A 17879-nucleotide genomic window follows, 5' to 3' on the forward strand; every position below is an offset into this window, starting at 1 on the left:
TAAAAATCAATCAGCAAGATGATTTTAGGCTGAGAGAACAGGGGATTATTAAGTATAAGAAAAGCATGTATATTATTTCCCATTCATCTCCCTTTCCTACTCAGTAGGAACAAAGTTGTGTAACCAAACGCATCAGGAAGGTATTCACTTCTCAAGCTTAAAGAAAAGAAAAAACTAATAATCTTTTTATTTTTTCAATGCCATCTCTTCCAAAACAAGCAGCTAACATATCACCAGCTAACATTTATGATAAGACTGCATCCTGCCACCTATAATATGAGGTTCCCTGTCATATTGTCACATCCAAATTTGCACAGTTAGGGCTACTACATTCTCAAAGCACAAAAAAGACATTTCAGAACAGAAGCTGGTCTTCGTATCGCCCCACCAGCTTGTTTTGATCCAGAACTCTCAATAGCTTGTAATCCTGAAGGACCATGCTGACTCACACCCATCAGATGTTTCTCATCTCTCATTCCCAAAAGGCCCTCAACCTCTCACTTCAGAGACCTCCATCACACCACTACACTGTAACATAACTTGTTTTTCTATCCAGCCCAAAATGCTTTTCCACATTGAAACCATAATTCACTCACCAAACCGAATCTCTGTTATCAAAAATTTACAAGGACTCCACTGGGAGAAAAATAAAATGTGCTAATGGAAAGACAGTGCACACCTAGCCTAAACATGTGAATATATTAAATACAGCATTTCCAGCTGTCAGTGCTAAATTCTCTCATCAACTCAGCCTGATAAACTCAGGTTTTCTGAAAATTCTTGGCTTTCTAAATAAAACTCAGCTGTGTAAAGAAGACAACTTTATTTTTCATGCTGTGGGTCTTTCATTTAATCTCTCTTCCTTGCACATCAAGTTGTCTGTCTTCTACAGAAACTCATAAAATAGGTACGTAGTCCATTAGGCCCGCAAACCTACCAATCTATACTGTGTTAAAGTCCTGAGTTCTCTGCATAACCTTTTTAAGGCAAAGCCACCAGGTTAGTGAAATTTTGCTGGCCAACGTGAATCTGAAAGTACTCTAAAAATAAGTGATTCCATGGTTAAAGTGTACATTAACATAAGTATGACAGCCAAGCTCTTAACATTTAGTATCCATAAGACGGTGAATTTTAGAAGAGGATTGGTAGTACCTTTGCTTTGAGGAGGCATAATAAAATCCAATACACGTGGTTTTATTATTTATTTTTTTTCCTGCTAAGGCATTTAAGCACAATTTTAATGCATGCACTCTTTCCTTGAGTGCTCTAGATACCACCATCCCCTCTGGAAGACTGCTTTAACAAATAGATTAAGCAGAGACAAAGAAAGTGCTGTAGAACAGGCTAGTCATCCATGTAATTACTAATGTGCAGACTTCTGCCATCTGGACTGTCAGAAATTACTCCAAAAAGGTGTTCATGTCTCTGAGAGATAAAGCGTGGAGATTACATAGCAGCATATTTCTGTTCCTATCCCTCTCTCTTTCTTCTATTCATTTCAGTGTACTGCTGTAAACATTAACAGTAGAAGCCATCTTCCTGATTGACTAAACAGGAAAAGGTGAAAGGAAAATATAAATGGTGGGTTTTGTACCTACCACCTACACCAACATTGCAACTCCATTTGCCTAACATGGTAAGATGCTGGGAATGTTAAAATAGTGACTTTTATTATTAAAGGCTGAAAAATAATGACTTTCAAGTGCATTAACACTCTTTACAGTTCTTTTTTTTTTTCCTCTTCATGTTTAATTTTTCTATCTATTGTTATGAAAAATTACCTCTTCTTTCAATGCATGTTTCTTCTGCTCCAAACAGATTTCTTTAGCACGCATCAACTGCAAAGTCTCCTTAGAAACTGCATACTGAAGCTTTTCCATACGTTCCACTGCTGCTGCCCATGCTGCCTTACCAAATTTTTTCTGGTCTGCTCGCATTCGATCATACACAGCTACAGAAGGGGAGAAAAAGTAGAAAGCTTATCAGTTTTGTCTTCAAATCTCTAGTAATTTTACTGTAGAGACCATGCATACATTTGTATCAAAAAACATACAGAGTTCTCTTAGCAGAATAGTTATTTTACAGAGTACTAACATTCATATCCAATACATAATTACTCTTAGGATCTATGCAATTAGCTATTTGTTGATAATTTCATCACTGTAATTCCAGTTTTTGTTATTCACAGAGGAACTATTCTAAATACATAATGCCTGAACATCTGAACAACAAGTTCAAATTCTTGAGTTAGTAAAAACACTGTTTAATATTACCATGTGGTCTTAAATTACATCCCAAATTTCCCCTGCTTCAGAAAGCCTCTATCATCACATACTGGTCTCCAGTTCCCTTGATAAATTCTACATTTCAGTAGTAAGTTTAACAGAAATTTGCAATGAAACAAGGATTATAATTTAAAACCAAAATTTCATCTTCAAGTAAATTGCAATTCTGCAAGAGTGAATTTAAATAACAAAATTAAAAAATCAAAATGCAAGTTATTTTACAGAGTTAATTTAAATTAACTAGCAAAGTACAATCTGCCTTTGATTTAGACTCCCTCTTTTTGAGCCCCAGACAACACCTGAGCTTTTTGAGATTTTCACCATTTTTAATATACAGATCACATGATACTGTACTTGCAAAAGCCTTGCAACTCAACCAAAAGGGTAGCATTTGGTCCCTAGACGTTAAAAGATATTACATGCTTTTAGTAGGTAACAAATACTTATTTGTAGTCGTGTATTTTTTCCTGTCATGTATTATTATTTTGGTATATAAGACCTCCCTGAAATAAGGAGGAGGCAAAAAAAAAAACAACAAAAAAAAGCAAAACAGGAAAACAATCTGCACACCAAAGTTCTACAGTTGCCAATATTTTCCAATATTGGCAACTGTAGAACTTTGCAAAATATTTGCCAATATTTTGTTTCCCAGTGTTCTCATAATCCTTACAGCTGTATATAAAAATATTATGTAGAAAAAACTAAAGTAACTATAAAGATACATTCTTTATTAACTAATGGGGTATTTTATTTGGCACATTTATCACATTAGAAAAGGAACTAAATACATTTAGAATTTGCTCTAATTAAATTCCAACATGCTTGAACTGGTTTAGTCACTTTTTCCAAGTAAGGTGGAGTTTCATGTTATCCTTAACCTGGGTTGTCACTGAGAGGAATTGTTTTGCACTGACTGCTTCTCTTGAGGCAGATCTAGCAGTCATGCAGGGAGATGACAGGAAACCTACCCATCAAAAAAGATTTTCTACCAGGGATACAGCTCATTCATCTGGTTGTACAATCACTATCACTAAGGCAAAGAAAGAGACGGGAACCGTCAGTCAGGCATGGAAAAGAGTGGGACAAACCATGCAAGTGGTAGCCCACAGTCAAACTAAAATAGGTAACGTGAAACCACACTCTGAGGTTTGTTTGCCCTAATTAACCCATTTAGGTTAAAATGGTACAAGGATAACAATACAGATGTCTATGCAAGTCATACAACCTTGTTTAACTGCACCAACTCGTTTAGTAAAACTTCTGCAAAGGTTGTATCCATGAAGATTTCCAAGCAGAGCAGTTTTCACTGAGAGTTAAACTGAGATGTTACTCAGTATTTAGAACTATGAAAAAATTGAAGGCTGGGAAGACAGGAAAAAGAAATGAACTGAAAAGTAATAAACACTTACTACTGTGGTCTGCCATAACCAGTACAGAAAACAGAATTCATCAGGGACTCTGTGCTCCCTAAACCTTTTCCAAATGTACAGTGAAACTAATAAAATCACGCTGAGAAGATGCTTGTGAAACTTTATTAAATAATTTCTGTTCTGCCTGCTCCTGATGATGTTCTGAAAAGGCTTATTTGTGAAAGATATGAATAGACATAAAGGAAAAAACAAATGGGAATGATGACTGCATTTTTCTTACAGAAGACTTATCAAAAAAAAGTAAGTCACACAACGCAATACAGAGCATGACAAACATTAAAATAAAAATCTTTATGGTTTATTTAAGTATAGGATAGAAGAAAATAACTACCTTTCTGTGCTTTAGCTGTTATTTCAAAGTATTTAACTGTAAGATCTTGAATAGAAAGCACAGCCATGTGGGCTTTTCTCTGCCAATCAGCATCTTCTTTTTGCAGACTCTCAATTCTTCTGGGGCCTAGGTAATCATTCGCTATTGAGATCTGAAAATAAATCAGACCATAATTAACAACATGATTAAATCGTTGCTATTTTGCAAACAGCGATCAGTTTCAGTGTGGCTAAGAAAATACTTTAAAGAAAGAAAAAAAGGAGAGTAAACCAACAGCAGATCACCATGTGTCCTACTCAACAGAAAAGTGTTTTTGTTGAAAAAGTACATTTGTGGTTTCGTTACTATTTTTACTGGAAGCACAACAAACTCAAATATAAATCTGATTTACCAGTATCTTTTTGTTAAATATCATATCTTCAGACAAAAAGCATGCTTTATGCAGGCTTTCTTCCAGCCTGGGATATTCTGGTCTGAAATAAACTAAATCTCTTCGGTCAGAATGAAGTTGGAAACAGGGAATGTGCTGGGGCACTGGGAAGTTATCATCGGTTTTACACAGAATCACGGAGTCGTTGAGGTTGAAAGGGACCTCTGGAGAGTCAGGGTCTGGGAATTCAAATACTTTTTCATTCCTAAGACCAAAGCAATTTGGTAGCTATGAGAAGCCAGTAAAAGATCTGGAGTTTGTCTGTTTTTTTAAATTCATGAAATTTATAGCTTTCTCTCCCAAACTGATTTTTTACTCATCTTTAGAAGTTGAAGTTATTTGTAGTCCCACTGCAGAAAACAGACTGTATTTCTAAGTAATTAAATATTTAAGCTTGATCCTGCAATACCACAGCATTGTGATTTTGATTATTTTTATATTTTTATAGTTGAATATTTGAATTTTCAATTACTATTTCATATTTACATATTTGAATATTTCATTTATATCATTTCATTTATATCATTTCATTTATATCAGTCAAGACAAAAAAAATAAGCCAGAAGTACTCATAATCTTCTGTGTAACCAGATATTTTCACCTGAAGCAATAATGACTCAAATATTCATCTCAATTTCACAAGGCTTCACTCTGGTCTCAAAAAAACATTCCACTCTACAGGTTCACTACAATATTCAAGATCTACTTCTATATATGCATTTAACCCATATCTTAGAAAGATGATTTTTAAAAGTAAAAATATAGAGGTATATTCTATGTAATTATTCATTTACTGAAAAATGTTTAAAGTAGTTTAATACAGTACTTTAATCTACTTCATACTTCTACTTCCAAAGCCATTAAAAAAGACACAGGCAAAATAAAAATGTGAACGAATCTTAAGTGAATATTAATCTTACTAGATAGGTTGTAACATGTAATTCAGTGAAGCACATGTGTCACAGTTTCCACAGGTAATGCTTATGAGTGAACAGACAAGAATTTCTAAATGAAGTCAAACTGTAAGTATACATCAGTGAATGATGACTGGTAAGTTAATGCTTTCCATTTACACAGTACTATGAAAAAGAAAGCTCCTTTGAGAGGCAGAATAAGAACAATATAGTTAAAAATCTTCTTTCTTTTCTCCTAGACAAAAATGAGGTATTCTGATATAGAAACTGACGTGGGATCACTGAGTATTGTGAGTAACATTCTTGTTAGCCATCATTTCTATGAGGATAAGAAGCCTCAAAGTAGCATTTCTTCATCTAGTTTTGCCTGCCAAAACATTATTCACACACAACACAAGCTAGAGATTTAGCATGACACAATACAAGTGTGTCTCTGTTCCAAAGAGCCAGTATTTAGAAGTATCAAAGGGAAGCACCTTTTCAGCCCCACTTGGAAGTACTGCATTCATGTCTGGGGCCTGCAGCACAAGAAGGATGTGGACCTGTTAGAGTGGGTCCAGAGAAGGGCCACAAAGATGATCAGAGGGCTGAAAAAGAGTTGGGTAGCAGGGGTGATGCTGGGGTGGCCTCTGTGAGCAGAGCCAGCTCCAGATGGCTCCAAAAGGGACCTGCTGCTGGCCAGAGCTGAGCCAGGGAGCAGTGCTGGTTGGGTCTCTGGGAGAGCAGATTGAAGAAAGGAAAAAATACTGCCGTGTTACAGCAGCCTGGAGAGAGACAGTAGTGAGCACCAGCCCTGCAGCCCCCAGGTGAGTGCAGCAGGAGGGCAGGAGGTGCTGCAGGCAGGCAGCAGCAGTTCCCCTGCGGGCTGTGCAGGGAGAGGCCCCTGGTGGAGCAGGCTGTCCCCCTGCAGCCCATGGGTCCCACATGGAGCAGATCTCCACGCTGCAGCCCCCCCATGGGTGGAGGAGCCCCCGGTGGAGCAGGTGGATGTGGCCTGGAGGAGGCTGCGGCCCATGGAGAGCCCCCGCAGGAGCAGGGGCAGAGGGTGACCGTGAAGGAGTGGTGAAAGCAAAGTGTCAGGGACTGACTGCAGCCCCTTTTCCCCATTCCCCTACATCATTTCAGAGGGAGGAGGTAGACAAGGGTGAACAGGGGGAAGGTGGTTGTTGTTTGCTTTTAGTTTTTCACTGCTCTAGTCTGTTAGTAGTAGGCAATAGACTTAATCTCCCTATGTCCATGACAATTTTTGAGTGATCTCCCTGTTCTTATCTCAGACCCTGAGCCCTTTCCGTTTTATTTTCTCTCCCTTTCCCTTTGAGGAGGGAAAGTGAGAGAGTGGCTGTGTACAGTTCAGCTGCCTAGCTGGGTAAAACCACCACACAAAAAACAGACGGTCATGGCTCTATAAAGCTTTAGAAACTGGTGAAACACAAGAAGATTGAGTTGTAAATGTTTACGAGGATTGTTCAAGGTGGTACAGATGCTCATAAGAAACTTCCCCTTTATGCATCTGTTCATACACATATTCTCATTTAAAAGATACCAAGAAGCATTCTCCAGAAATGACTACTGTTGCAAAGCAGATCCCCAAGAAGCTGCCTGAACAGGAACAGACCAACCTCACACCTTGGGGCTACTGTCAATAGTAGCACACTAAATAAAAGGTTCAATGGAGACCTGGAAAGAAACATAGGACAGAAGCATTTCACTTATGGGCCTTGAACTACCTGATTTTATGCTTAACATCTGTAGCTACACAGTTTGTCAATTAGCAAGACATTCAGGATAGAATGGATGAGGAGATGAGGATTCTTCCTGAAGTGTAGTACAAACAGATGACCAAGGCATGTCCAGTGCACATGATGTGCAAGGGGAATACACAGGCATTTTGACCTCTCCATTACATAGCTTCAATAACGCAGCAGAACCATTGCTCTCCTACACGCACACAATGTTAACTTACTGGCTCCAAAACCGTCACAGAATGGCTGAGCCTGGAAGGAACCTCTTGAGGCCATCTGTCCAATCCCCCTACTCAAACAGGGACACCCAGAGCAGGGTGCCCAGGATCACATTCAGGTGTTGTTGGTTTTTTTTTTCTTGGTATTACCTCCAAGGAGGGAGACTCCACAGCCTCTCTGTGCAACCTGTATATTCAGTCACCCACACAGTAAAGATGTGCTTCCTCGTGCTCAGAGAGAACCTCCTGTGTTTCTGCTTGTGTAAACTGCCTCTTGTCCTGGCACTGGGCAACACTGAAAAGAGACTGGCTCTGTCCTCTTTGCTCTCTCCCTTCAGGTATTTATGGACATTGGTGATGTCCCCCTAAGCCTCCTCTTCTTCAGTATGAAGAGTCCCAGCTCTCAGCCTCACCTCACAGGAGAGACACTCCACTCCTTTCACCAGCTTCATGGTCCTTCACTGGACTCTTTCCAGTATGTCCACTTCTCTTGTGCTGGCAGGACCAAAATTAATGCTACTCCACGTGCAGCCTCACCACTGCTGAGTACAGGGGAAGGATCACCTTCCTCAACCTGCTCACAATACTTTGCTTAATGCAGCCCAGGATACCACTAGCCTTCCTGGCAGCAAGGACACCTTGCTGGCTCAGTTCAGCTTGGTGCCACCAGGAAGCCAAGGTCCTTTTCTACAGAGCTGTTCTCCAGCTGGGTGACCCACAGCATGTCCTGATGCATGAGGTTGTTCCTCTCCTTGCTGAACTAAGGAAATTATGGAGGTGGGGGCATTTCTAAGGGAAAGGTCATTCAATAGATGGAGACAGAATCTAGGTACCAGTGGGAAACAGTCTTTGGCAAGTAAAAAACCATAACTGCTTCCTTAAGAAACGTGGCTAGGTAGGACATAAGGATAACCCTTACACTACTAACTGAAAAGCTTGTTCCCTTCACAGCCAACAAGTAGCCTATAATAATGGGAAAATAAGCTGGACCATTTGACTGTAAGGAAACACTAAGTTTAGTCTTTGCTACTGTTGTTTAGGATATCCACAACTGGAGACCTGAGCACACAGAAGCAATTGAAGTTTAAAGTGACAAATTAAGAATGCGAAACTACAAGAATAAGGGACAGAGCCTTGCGAATCAAGAGCTACAAATGCTCACAAGAGGATATATATACAAATAAGTGTTAAATTGTAATACACCATTTAAGATACATAATTAAATTATACTCATGTATAAGATATATTAACTGTAATTATTTAGAATTGTATGTTATCTTAGGAAACAGAAAGTCCATGGAAAAAGCTAGTTGTTTAATTAAGGAAAGATGACAGTTGTCATAGAGAAAGAAGTTGGGGAGAAGAGAGATAGAAGCTGTCTGTGGAGGTTGCGACTCATGAAGAACACATGGCAGTTTGCCTACCCACCTACAATACCTTCATGAAAGAGGAAGAAGGAAGAAACAACGCTCTCAAATCTGTAGCTGACAGTTTAAAGAGGAAAAGGGAAACACACATGCATCACTGAACAGCAATTTGAATAGACCCATCTTTTTGAAGACTTTGTTTTCTATGTTCTTTTCAGAATTAATCCCTTTTAATAAATGCATTTGTGACGGTAATAAACGTCGTTAAGAAATTAAAGGAAGATCCCATGTGCTACTGCATTCCATTACTGTTTGCAATGCATGTGTAATATATTTAGGCTTCAGTTTTACTCACTGCACACCTCTATGATGCCAGCATCCTTTGTTTTTATAGGACATAAAAAAGCATGGGTCAGAAACAGAAACACAGGTCATAAACAGAAACAGCAGACAGCAGCTCAGAAGGGCTCTGGGGGTACTGGCTGACAGGCCATGAGCCAGCAGCACACCCAGGCAGCCAGGAGGACAACCTGCATTTTGGGGTGCATTGTGCACAGCACAGCCAGCCACACACAGTGATTCTCCTGCTATGTTTAGTGTTGGTGCAGCCTCACCTTGAGCACTGTGTGCAATTCTGGGCTCCACACCACAATAAAAAAGGATGTTAAGTTACCTGAAAGCATCCAGAAGAGGGCAATGAAGCTGGTAACAGGGCTGGAAGGCCTGTCCCGTGAGGAGAGGCTGAGGACACCTGGGCTGTCCTTTCTGGAGCTGAGGAGGCTGAGAGGCAGACTCACTGCTCTCTGCAGCTTCCTGAGGAGGGGACGTGCAGAGGAGGTGCTGGCCTCTGCTCCTGGCCGTTGACAACAGGACACAAGGGGACAGCACAAAGCTGTGCTGAGGAGGTTCAGACTGGACATAAGGAAAAATTCCTTTACTGTGAGAGTGGTCAAACACAGAGAGACTTCATAGAGAGGTGGCTGATGCCCTGTGCCTATCAGTGTTCAAGAGACATTTGGGAAATGCCCTCACTAATATACCTTAACTTTTGGTTACACCTGAGGTGGTTCTGTTATATTTTGTGTTATCAAAATGACTACTGCCCATGATAGATATCATAGAATCATAGAATATCCTGAGTTGGAAGGGACCCTTAAGGATCATCAAGTCCAACTCTTGACACCGCACAGGTCTACCCAAGTTCAGACCATGTGACTAAGTGCACAGTCCAATCTCTTCTTAAATTCAGTCAGGTTCGGTGCAGTGACCACTTCCCTGGGGAGCCTGTTCCAGTGTGCAACCACTCTCTCTGTGAAGAACCCCTTCCTGATGTCCAGCCTAAACTTCCCCTGCCTCAGCTTAACCCCGTTCCCGCGGGTCCTGTCACTGGTGTTAATGGAGAAAAGGTCTCCTGCCTCTCGACACCCCCTTACGAGGAAGTTGTAGACTGCGATGAGGTCTCCCCTCAGCCTCCTCTTCTCCAGGCTGAACAGGCCCAGTGCCCTCAGCCGTTCCTCGTACGTCTTCCCCTCCAGGCCTTTCACCATCTTCGTAGCCCATATGACTAAAAGAAGATGCTGAAGAATTAAAATGGACGGCAAGAAAGAAAAATTAAAAAAGTGCCATCATCTAATTGATACTTCTTGCAAACCTATGCATCTGCTTCAGTAAAAAACATTTTAGTTAAGAATTCAGAAGTTTTTACATAGTTGAACTTTATCTAACACGAAGAACAAACTCACTTTTTGTTCTGAAGTTCCTCATTCGGACTTGAAGTTCTAAAATAAGTGTGGTCTTTGAGAAAATAAATCTCATCTCACAACCAGATCATATAGTCAAATCATGGAACCATGGAATCATTTAGGTTGGGAAAAGAACACTTCAACATCATCAAGCCCAACCATCTGCCTAACTACCAAGTCCACCACTAACCCATGTCCCTAAGCACCACACCCACACTTCTCTTAAATATCTCCAGGAACAGGGACTTCACCACTTCCCTGGAAAGTCCGTTCCAACTCCATGAAGAAATTCTTTCTGATACTCAATCTACACCTCCCCTGCTGCAACTTGGGGTCATTTCCTCACACCCTAAGTTTACTTTCTATCAACTGTTCTCTCAGAAAGCACATTCCAGCTATTACTTCCTAAAAAACTGTGTTCACTTTGAGAAGAATCCAAGTCTAATTGTAAAATTGGCTAAGATATTTATTTCTTAAGATTAGATTTGCTTTAGAAGGCTCTCAAATTTTTGCATGTTTGAAATTTAAAAAAAAAAATTATTTACAGCTTTCACAAAAGTGGTTGTCAGAAAGCACACAACAAAGGAAGAAACAGCAGAAGCCATTAACGTCAACACATTATCATAAACATTTATTTCCAGTTGGTATCACTTCAGATTAACAGATCGTAAAAACACATTCCTACACTGCATGGATATGTATCAGAAAGAAAATTAATTAGTTCTTCAGAGGAAACAAACTGAAATGAGGTCCCCAGCCTACTCTGTAAGAAAGTGAGAAGAAATAGGAGAGGCTAAACTTTTCTACCAGAGTACACAATTATGTTTCTCCAAATAATTTCAGAGATATTGCTGTTATGTCACATTTTTATCCCTTTTTTAAACAGAGCAATGTAAGTTTACTGCAAGAAGATAGGAAAAACAGGCCTGCAACTGTGAGACTAAGTTTTATGCAGTATACATCTCCTAAGAAATATTCCTCAAGGCTCTTGAGTATTTTTAATTTCTGACTCAAGATAACTGGGACAATAAAGGACAAGACTGACAGAAAACAGACTTAGGCCACATCACATTACCGCTTAGGTAGGAACCTGTCCTCTCTCTCCAGCTCCCTTTATTATCTTCCTAGATATAATTGGGAGAAAAGGAAGAAAAAGAACCCACAAGATTTAACAACAGTAGGTCATTATATTGTAGGAATGAAAAAAGTAAGTTGAGGGAACACTACACATGGCAGAGGCAATATACAAAGGGGAAAACAACTTCATAAGTAAAGGTATGTTTCAGTTCAACCCCTTAGCTGCCTCTCTTTGACACAGTCCAGCAGGCAAAAAAAACAACAAAAACTCAGCACAGCATTCCAGATATATAGCAAGAAAAAGCATGCATTTCAGCTTCATCACACATTCAGGGACTCTTAAAGCTTGTCTTACAGGTTTTAATTTAATTATGCTCCCAGCTAGTAACATGAACCCAATGCTATTTCCCAACAGATGTTCTAATGCTGTATGTACAGTCCTAAATACATGCAGTGAAAGCACTCAGCTTTAAAATGGGCTTTACAGTTCTACTGGTTTTATCTAACAAATACTGAGATTAATTTTAATGTTAATACATCCAAACCAGCTCAGATTAGAGGGTTTGAATCCTAAATGTGTCTGAAGCCTGTGGCTACCATTAAAAACTCCAAGGGTTTGATTACCTGCATCAATATATAGGAGAATGACAGAAATAGTTTAATTAAAGTATTAGCAGAAAAGACAGTAACAAATAAGATGTTAGCATATACAGAAAGAATACAAAACAAGAATGTCATTGTACTGCAAACAACACTGGTGAATGTTTTTTCCAGAACTATGGAGAACAATGAGAAATTAAAAAGTATATGGAAGAGAAAAATATAGATCAGAGTTATGACAAGAGTAAAGAGGAATGACTGGGATTATTCAATTGTTTTTCTTTGTTTATCTCCAGACACATTCCAGTGTATGTAAGTGCTAAAGTTAAATTACGGTTAAAAGATTTTAATTAGTAATTGACAGGATTAAGGCTAATGCTTGTACCCTGAGTTTTGGCTTCCCGTTTATCCATGCATATGTGATACAACCTTTACTAACTTTTCAACTTCACTGATTGAATTCCAGGTTAAAGGAAGTTCACCTACAAAAGGTTAATTTAAGAAAGAAAGAAAAATACTTGTTACATGAACACATCACTTAAGAAAGTGAGCTCAAGCGTTAAATTAAGTGGGTTTGGCTGTTTCAGGAAGCTATAGAATCCTTTTGTGAATGAAAACTTTGCATATTCAACAGACAAAATGTTAAGCACATGTACACATTCATGAATTCTTGATGTGTAGTTGGTATATACAGATTACTGAACAAAAGGAAAATGAGAACCCTTAAGAATTAGACAAGAAATCTGAATAACTCCATATAAATACCCAAGAATAGGAACGCTACACATAACTGTAGTAACTGCAAATAAAGCCCTAATAGGTCCAGCATAAAGCCAGCAAAAATTGTGAAAGGTTAGAAAAACCTGTGTTGTTTCTTTTTTTTCCTCCAAAATACTACTGAAAAAAAGCACTAGATTTTAATCCATTTACAGATTTAGGAAAAGTTGGACTTGCAAAATTCACAGTCTCATCATTGAGTTTTTCTGTCTTTGAAGAACTGCTTAAGCTCCCTTCCTTGCCTTCCACAGTCCGCTTTTAAGTCTCTTCCTTCTTTCTTATTCCTTCCATCTCTATCATGGCTGAAGAAAAAAAAAAAAATCACATCTCCTGTTTATATCCTCTTTTACAAGAGTAAAAGAGTCATAGGAGCCACAAGCCAAGAGTCACCCCTGGAGTGACACAAGTTAGTATATTCTTCATGATTAAAATCCTTTTGTATTTTGATCAAGAAGTGTTTTGAATGCACACTTCTGTTTACCATCTTCCTTCACCCTTTCCCCAAATACGCTATTCTACGGTCAGATTCAAGGCTTTTTCTTATTAAAAAAAAGTAAAAGATTATAGAATCATGGAACATCCTGTGTTGGAAAGGACCCACAAGGAACAGAGTCTAATGCCTACAATACTTATAAATACTTGGACAACTATCATTATATCCTTTCCCACAGCATTCATGATTTATAGATCTAATTCTTATCTTAAGTTCATTGCCTTCTTTTTTTTTTTTTTTTGCCGTTCAAAGCATGCAATCTGATTCATTTACTCTCCTTGCACTGAGGCTGTTCACAGGAAATACCTTTACCATTCTCGCTGCCATCCTGCAACTATTCTAATTCTACAGCATCTTAGTGGGAGGAAGGAACAAAAACTGCAGTGCTCACAATGCAAGTACATGCAGACACATTCACAACTACATAGAATCACAGAATGGTTTGGGTTGGAAGTAACCTTAAAGACCATCTCACTCCAAACCCCTGCCATGGGTGGGGGCATCTCCAACCAGACAAGGTTGCCCAAAGCCACATCCAGTCTGGCCTTGGACACTTACAGAGACGGGGAATCCACAGCTTCCCTGGGCAACCTGTGCCAGCACATCACCACCCTCTGAGTGAAGAATTTCTTCCTAACAGAAATGATTCTTCCTAATTCATTCTATTAGTGTAAGGCTATCCCCCCTTGTCCTATCCCTACACTCTCTGACAGAGTCCCTCCCCAGCTTTCCTTTAGGTACTGGAAGGCCACTCCTTACCCATAAGTGGTCCTTCCATCAAATCCATGCATCTCCAATTTAGAGACTAGGATATCATGGGAGACAGTGTCAAATGCTTTGCACAAGTCCAGGTAGATGATGTCAGTTGCTCTTTCCCTATCCATCAATGCTGTAACCCTGCCATAGAAGGCCACCAGACTTGTCAGGCACCGTCTGCCCTTAGTGAAATCACATCGGAATCCTGGATTGCCTGTGCCCTGCTGAGCTGTCCCTCCAAGGGTTATCAGGGTGTTTGAAGTCCCCCATGAGAACCAGAGCTTGTGAATGCGAGGCTGCTGCTATCTGTCTATAGAGGGCCTCATCTGCTTGGTCTTCCTGGTCAGGTGGCCTGCAGCAGACCCCCACTACAATGTCCCCTGTCCCTGCCCTCCCTGTAATGCTGACCCCCAAGCTGTCAGCTCCTCACCCATCCCCAGGCAGAGCTCCACACACTCCAGCTCTCATTGACATAGAGGGCGATGCCCCCTCCTTGTCTCCATGTAATGCTCTTTTTTCTTCCCCCTCTAATAATGAAAAAAATTCCTTTTTTTAAGAATGCTTAAGGCAAGCCATTTTCAGAGAACTGCCTGATATAATTGTCATACTTTTTCATCAGGAGTTACAGCTAAGTGCATACAAACAAGCATGGATGTTGTCATCACCTTTCTGTTCATTTCACCCTTCATTACTTTTCATCCATTAACAACTTCATCTGTCATTTTGTTATCCAATCCTGTCTTTTGTAAGGCAACACTCCCCAGAAGATTGGCATCCAAACAAACAATTTTCCAAGAGTCTTATTGGTCAGTTTTACAGCTGAATATCCAAGCAGTTTTAAATTTCATTCACTCACAGATTTAAGTGATCAGATATTTGTTATGATTTGTAGTCAGCAACCTTAAAAAAAGAGTTCAGGCTCCTCACTGCTCAGTTTACCAGCCTGCCTTCCATCAGATTGCCTGTTTAGAGAAGTATTTTTCTGAAAGCCCATAAACCCCTAATTTTAAGTAAGCAAAACATTTTGGTATCATTTCATATAAAGAAAAGCTATATAATCTACAGGATTTATAGCTCAGAATGTAATCAGGGACTGAATATAACCTTTCTTAAATAGGCTTTGAAACTATAAAAGCTATCACATCATAATACACTATACTACACCAGTTTCTCAAACAAGAAAGCAGTATTTTCAACAGTTTATTACCTTTATTTGCAAATCCAGCCATCTTGCATGAACTTAGATTAATATTTATTACCTGCTCTATAGGTTTTCCAAATTCCAAGTTCATCGAACTATGATTTCTGATGATACAAGAATACATCTGCAGCTACAGATATACTGAAAGAGACTTAGGCATTCTTTGAAGTGTTTCTTCCACTTTCTGCTTACTACCATAGTTTTTATATGAGATGTTTTTCACTAACTTGTCAGTAAGTCACTAGTCTGTAACTACTGGAGAATGTTGTTTTCGAAAGTGAGAAGAATGAGGTTGAGCTGATTGCCACGCAAATGGCATAGTTTAATCAGCACTGCTTTAAGTGTCCTCTCTGGGCCTTATGTAACGTTGTTTTCCAAATCTTCACCACAAAAAGATCATGCCCTCAAAAATATTATATGAGACTTGAAAAAAAATAAATAAATGCCCTGTTTAAAAACCAACTAAGACATAAATTATTCTAAAGCCCATGATAGAATTTTGGCAAACACAGTTTTCCGGAGTGTCATTCTACTACATAAGTTGTCTCTTTTTCATTAAAATTTCCAAATTCAGCAATATTTAAGTGAGGAGCTGCTTAAACTGTCTGCTTCAAGCTACAGCTTTGATTCCTCATCCGTACAGTTACCCATTCTTTGGGCTCAATAAATACAAAATACAATTTGAGATATTGACATAGAAGTTAAAAAAAATAAAAAGACTTCATGTACAACACGAACTCTGCAATTTAGTTTCTAAATGCTTTAACTTTGTTACAAACTTTCAATGTTAAGTGAAGAAGGAATCTGTAGGGAATCCTGGTGCCCTACCCTAACAACCCTCCACTGAGCACACAATTTGGTGTTTCTCACTTCCCTCTTGTAGGCTTCTCTCTCACCTAAATTTCCATAGTAAGAGTAGAAATTCAATACCCAGATAATATATGACAATTTTTATGTCTTGCTCCAAAAGGAGAGGACAATAAACATTGTTCTCAAGGATTATAGGTAAACTCCTTTCTTCCTAATCTTATTTTGAAAATAGACAAAATGAAACTAACTGAAATGCTTACTAAAAACTCCAGATTTGTAAAAATAAATAAATAAATAAATAAATAAATAATAAAACTTCCTCAAAGACAGGTACCCAACATAGAACAGCTGCAAAAATATTAGATAAAGGAATTACAGAAGACATAGACAATCTTTACCAAGTACTGGTAAAGATTTGTATCCAGGTATAATTATCCGTGTAACTTACTGTTTTCATGTTATTAACTCATTCCACAGGCTCTACCTTCCTTACCCTGGCCTACATCTAAACTCTTTCTCCTTGTCAGTATTTAGGCAGTGTATGTTCATAGTTCCCATCTCACTGAGGTAGTAAGTGTCAGAAATATTTCTGTTATATTTGAAAATGGAGCTAACCCTAGCCATAATGGTCTATAGAAACCTAAGGATCTTTATTCTATTATTAAGCCTTCCAGAAAAACATATGCAGCAAGTTAACACAAACCATCTCAAGCACAAGTTCTATTTATAAACCAGTTCCTCCACCCTAGCTACACAGCGTAATATATATTTTGTCATCATAGATACAAGTACTGCTTTCTCTCAAACAATGAAATGAAAAACAAGAGATGGCATCTTTCTCTACCACATAATACAGATGACCAAGTTTTATAACTCACAAATTGCCAAGTTAGGAAGAGAACTTAATGTACATTAGATGCAACTATGTACAAATAAAGTAATAAACCACAGAACATGTCTTGTTAGTTTACCAAGGTTATTATTTCACAAAAAGGAAAAAAATTAGTTCTTTAAAACTGAAATACAAGAGATCAATGAAGCTGAAAATAGAAAAGACTCTTAATTCATGTTCTATATGCAATACAATATTTACCTCAAAAAATGAGCTTATTTTTTGAGGAAAGAGCAATTTAAAAAAAAAGCCTTTCCTGTTCTACAAATTCAAATAAAATGGAAGCTATTTCAACATGATTTGAAGGTTTTTTATTAAATGTATTGTTCATAAATTTTCAACTGTATAATACATCCAAAAAAAATATTCATCCCAATTCTCTACACAACAACATTGGTCACTCATTGGTAAAAGGTATTCTTAGTTCAAATATTCTTATATTAACTATCTCACTGATAAAATTTGAGAAAGTTTCAGATTGCTGAATTTCTGGAAAAAAATTGAGCTATTGCTATGTCTAAAAGCAAACTAAAACCAGTTTCAGAATCTTAAATCTTCTTGCCTGTCTCCTTTATTCTATACTCAGAGAAAAATCTTTTGAATCAAAACCAGTAAAAAGAACTTTGGCTAACTGAGTAAGGTGCCAAGCTGAGATAAACTGACATCTGCAATACAGATTACGTGAAATGAGCTTATTTTAGCTCCTATGTCATAATATAGATTTAAAAATATTCAGAAGGCTATAGGCTAATAAACAGCAAAGGAACAGATGATTATCAAAAGTACTTCTGCAATGCAGTGAAGAGGACATTTG

At 38.4% G+C, this 17879-nt stretch overlaps 1 protein-coding gene across 2 annotated transcripts in view; it reads right to left on the bottom strand.

Moving 5' to 3' along the window:
- JMY (junction mediating and regulatory protein, p53 cofactor) overlaps nucleotides 1–17879 on the bottom strand; it is a 72990-nt gene that overhangs the window by 34676 nt on the left and 20435 nt on the right. For both annotated transcript variants that reach the window (XM_038169757.2, XM_027447030.3), the window contains exons 3-4: nucleotides 4047–4197; nucleotides 1782–1951 (exon numbers count right to left, since the gene is read on the bottom strand). In XM_038169757.2, coding sequence (XP_038025685.1) covers nucleotides 1782–1951; nucleotides 4047–4197 — 321 coding nt within the window. The remainder of the gene's footprint in view (nucleotides 1–1781; nucleotides 1952–4046; nucleotides 4198–17879) is intronic.

Source organism: Anas platyrhynchos, chromosome Z (assembly GCF_047663525.1).
Source record: "Anas platyrhynchos isolate ZD024472 breed Pekin duck chromosome Z, IASCAAS_PekinDuck_T2T, whole genome shotgun sequence".
Classification (NCBI taxonomy): Eukaryota; Metazoa; Chordata; class Aves; order Anseriformes; family Anatidae; genus Anas; species Anas platyrhynchos.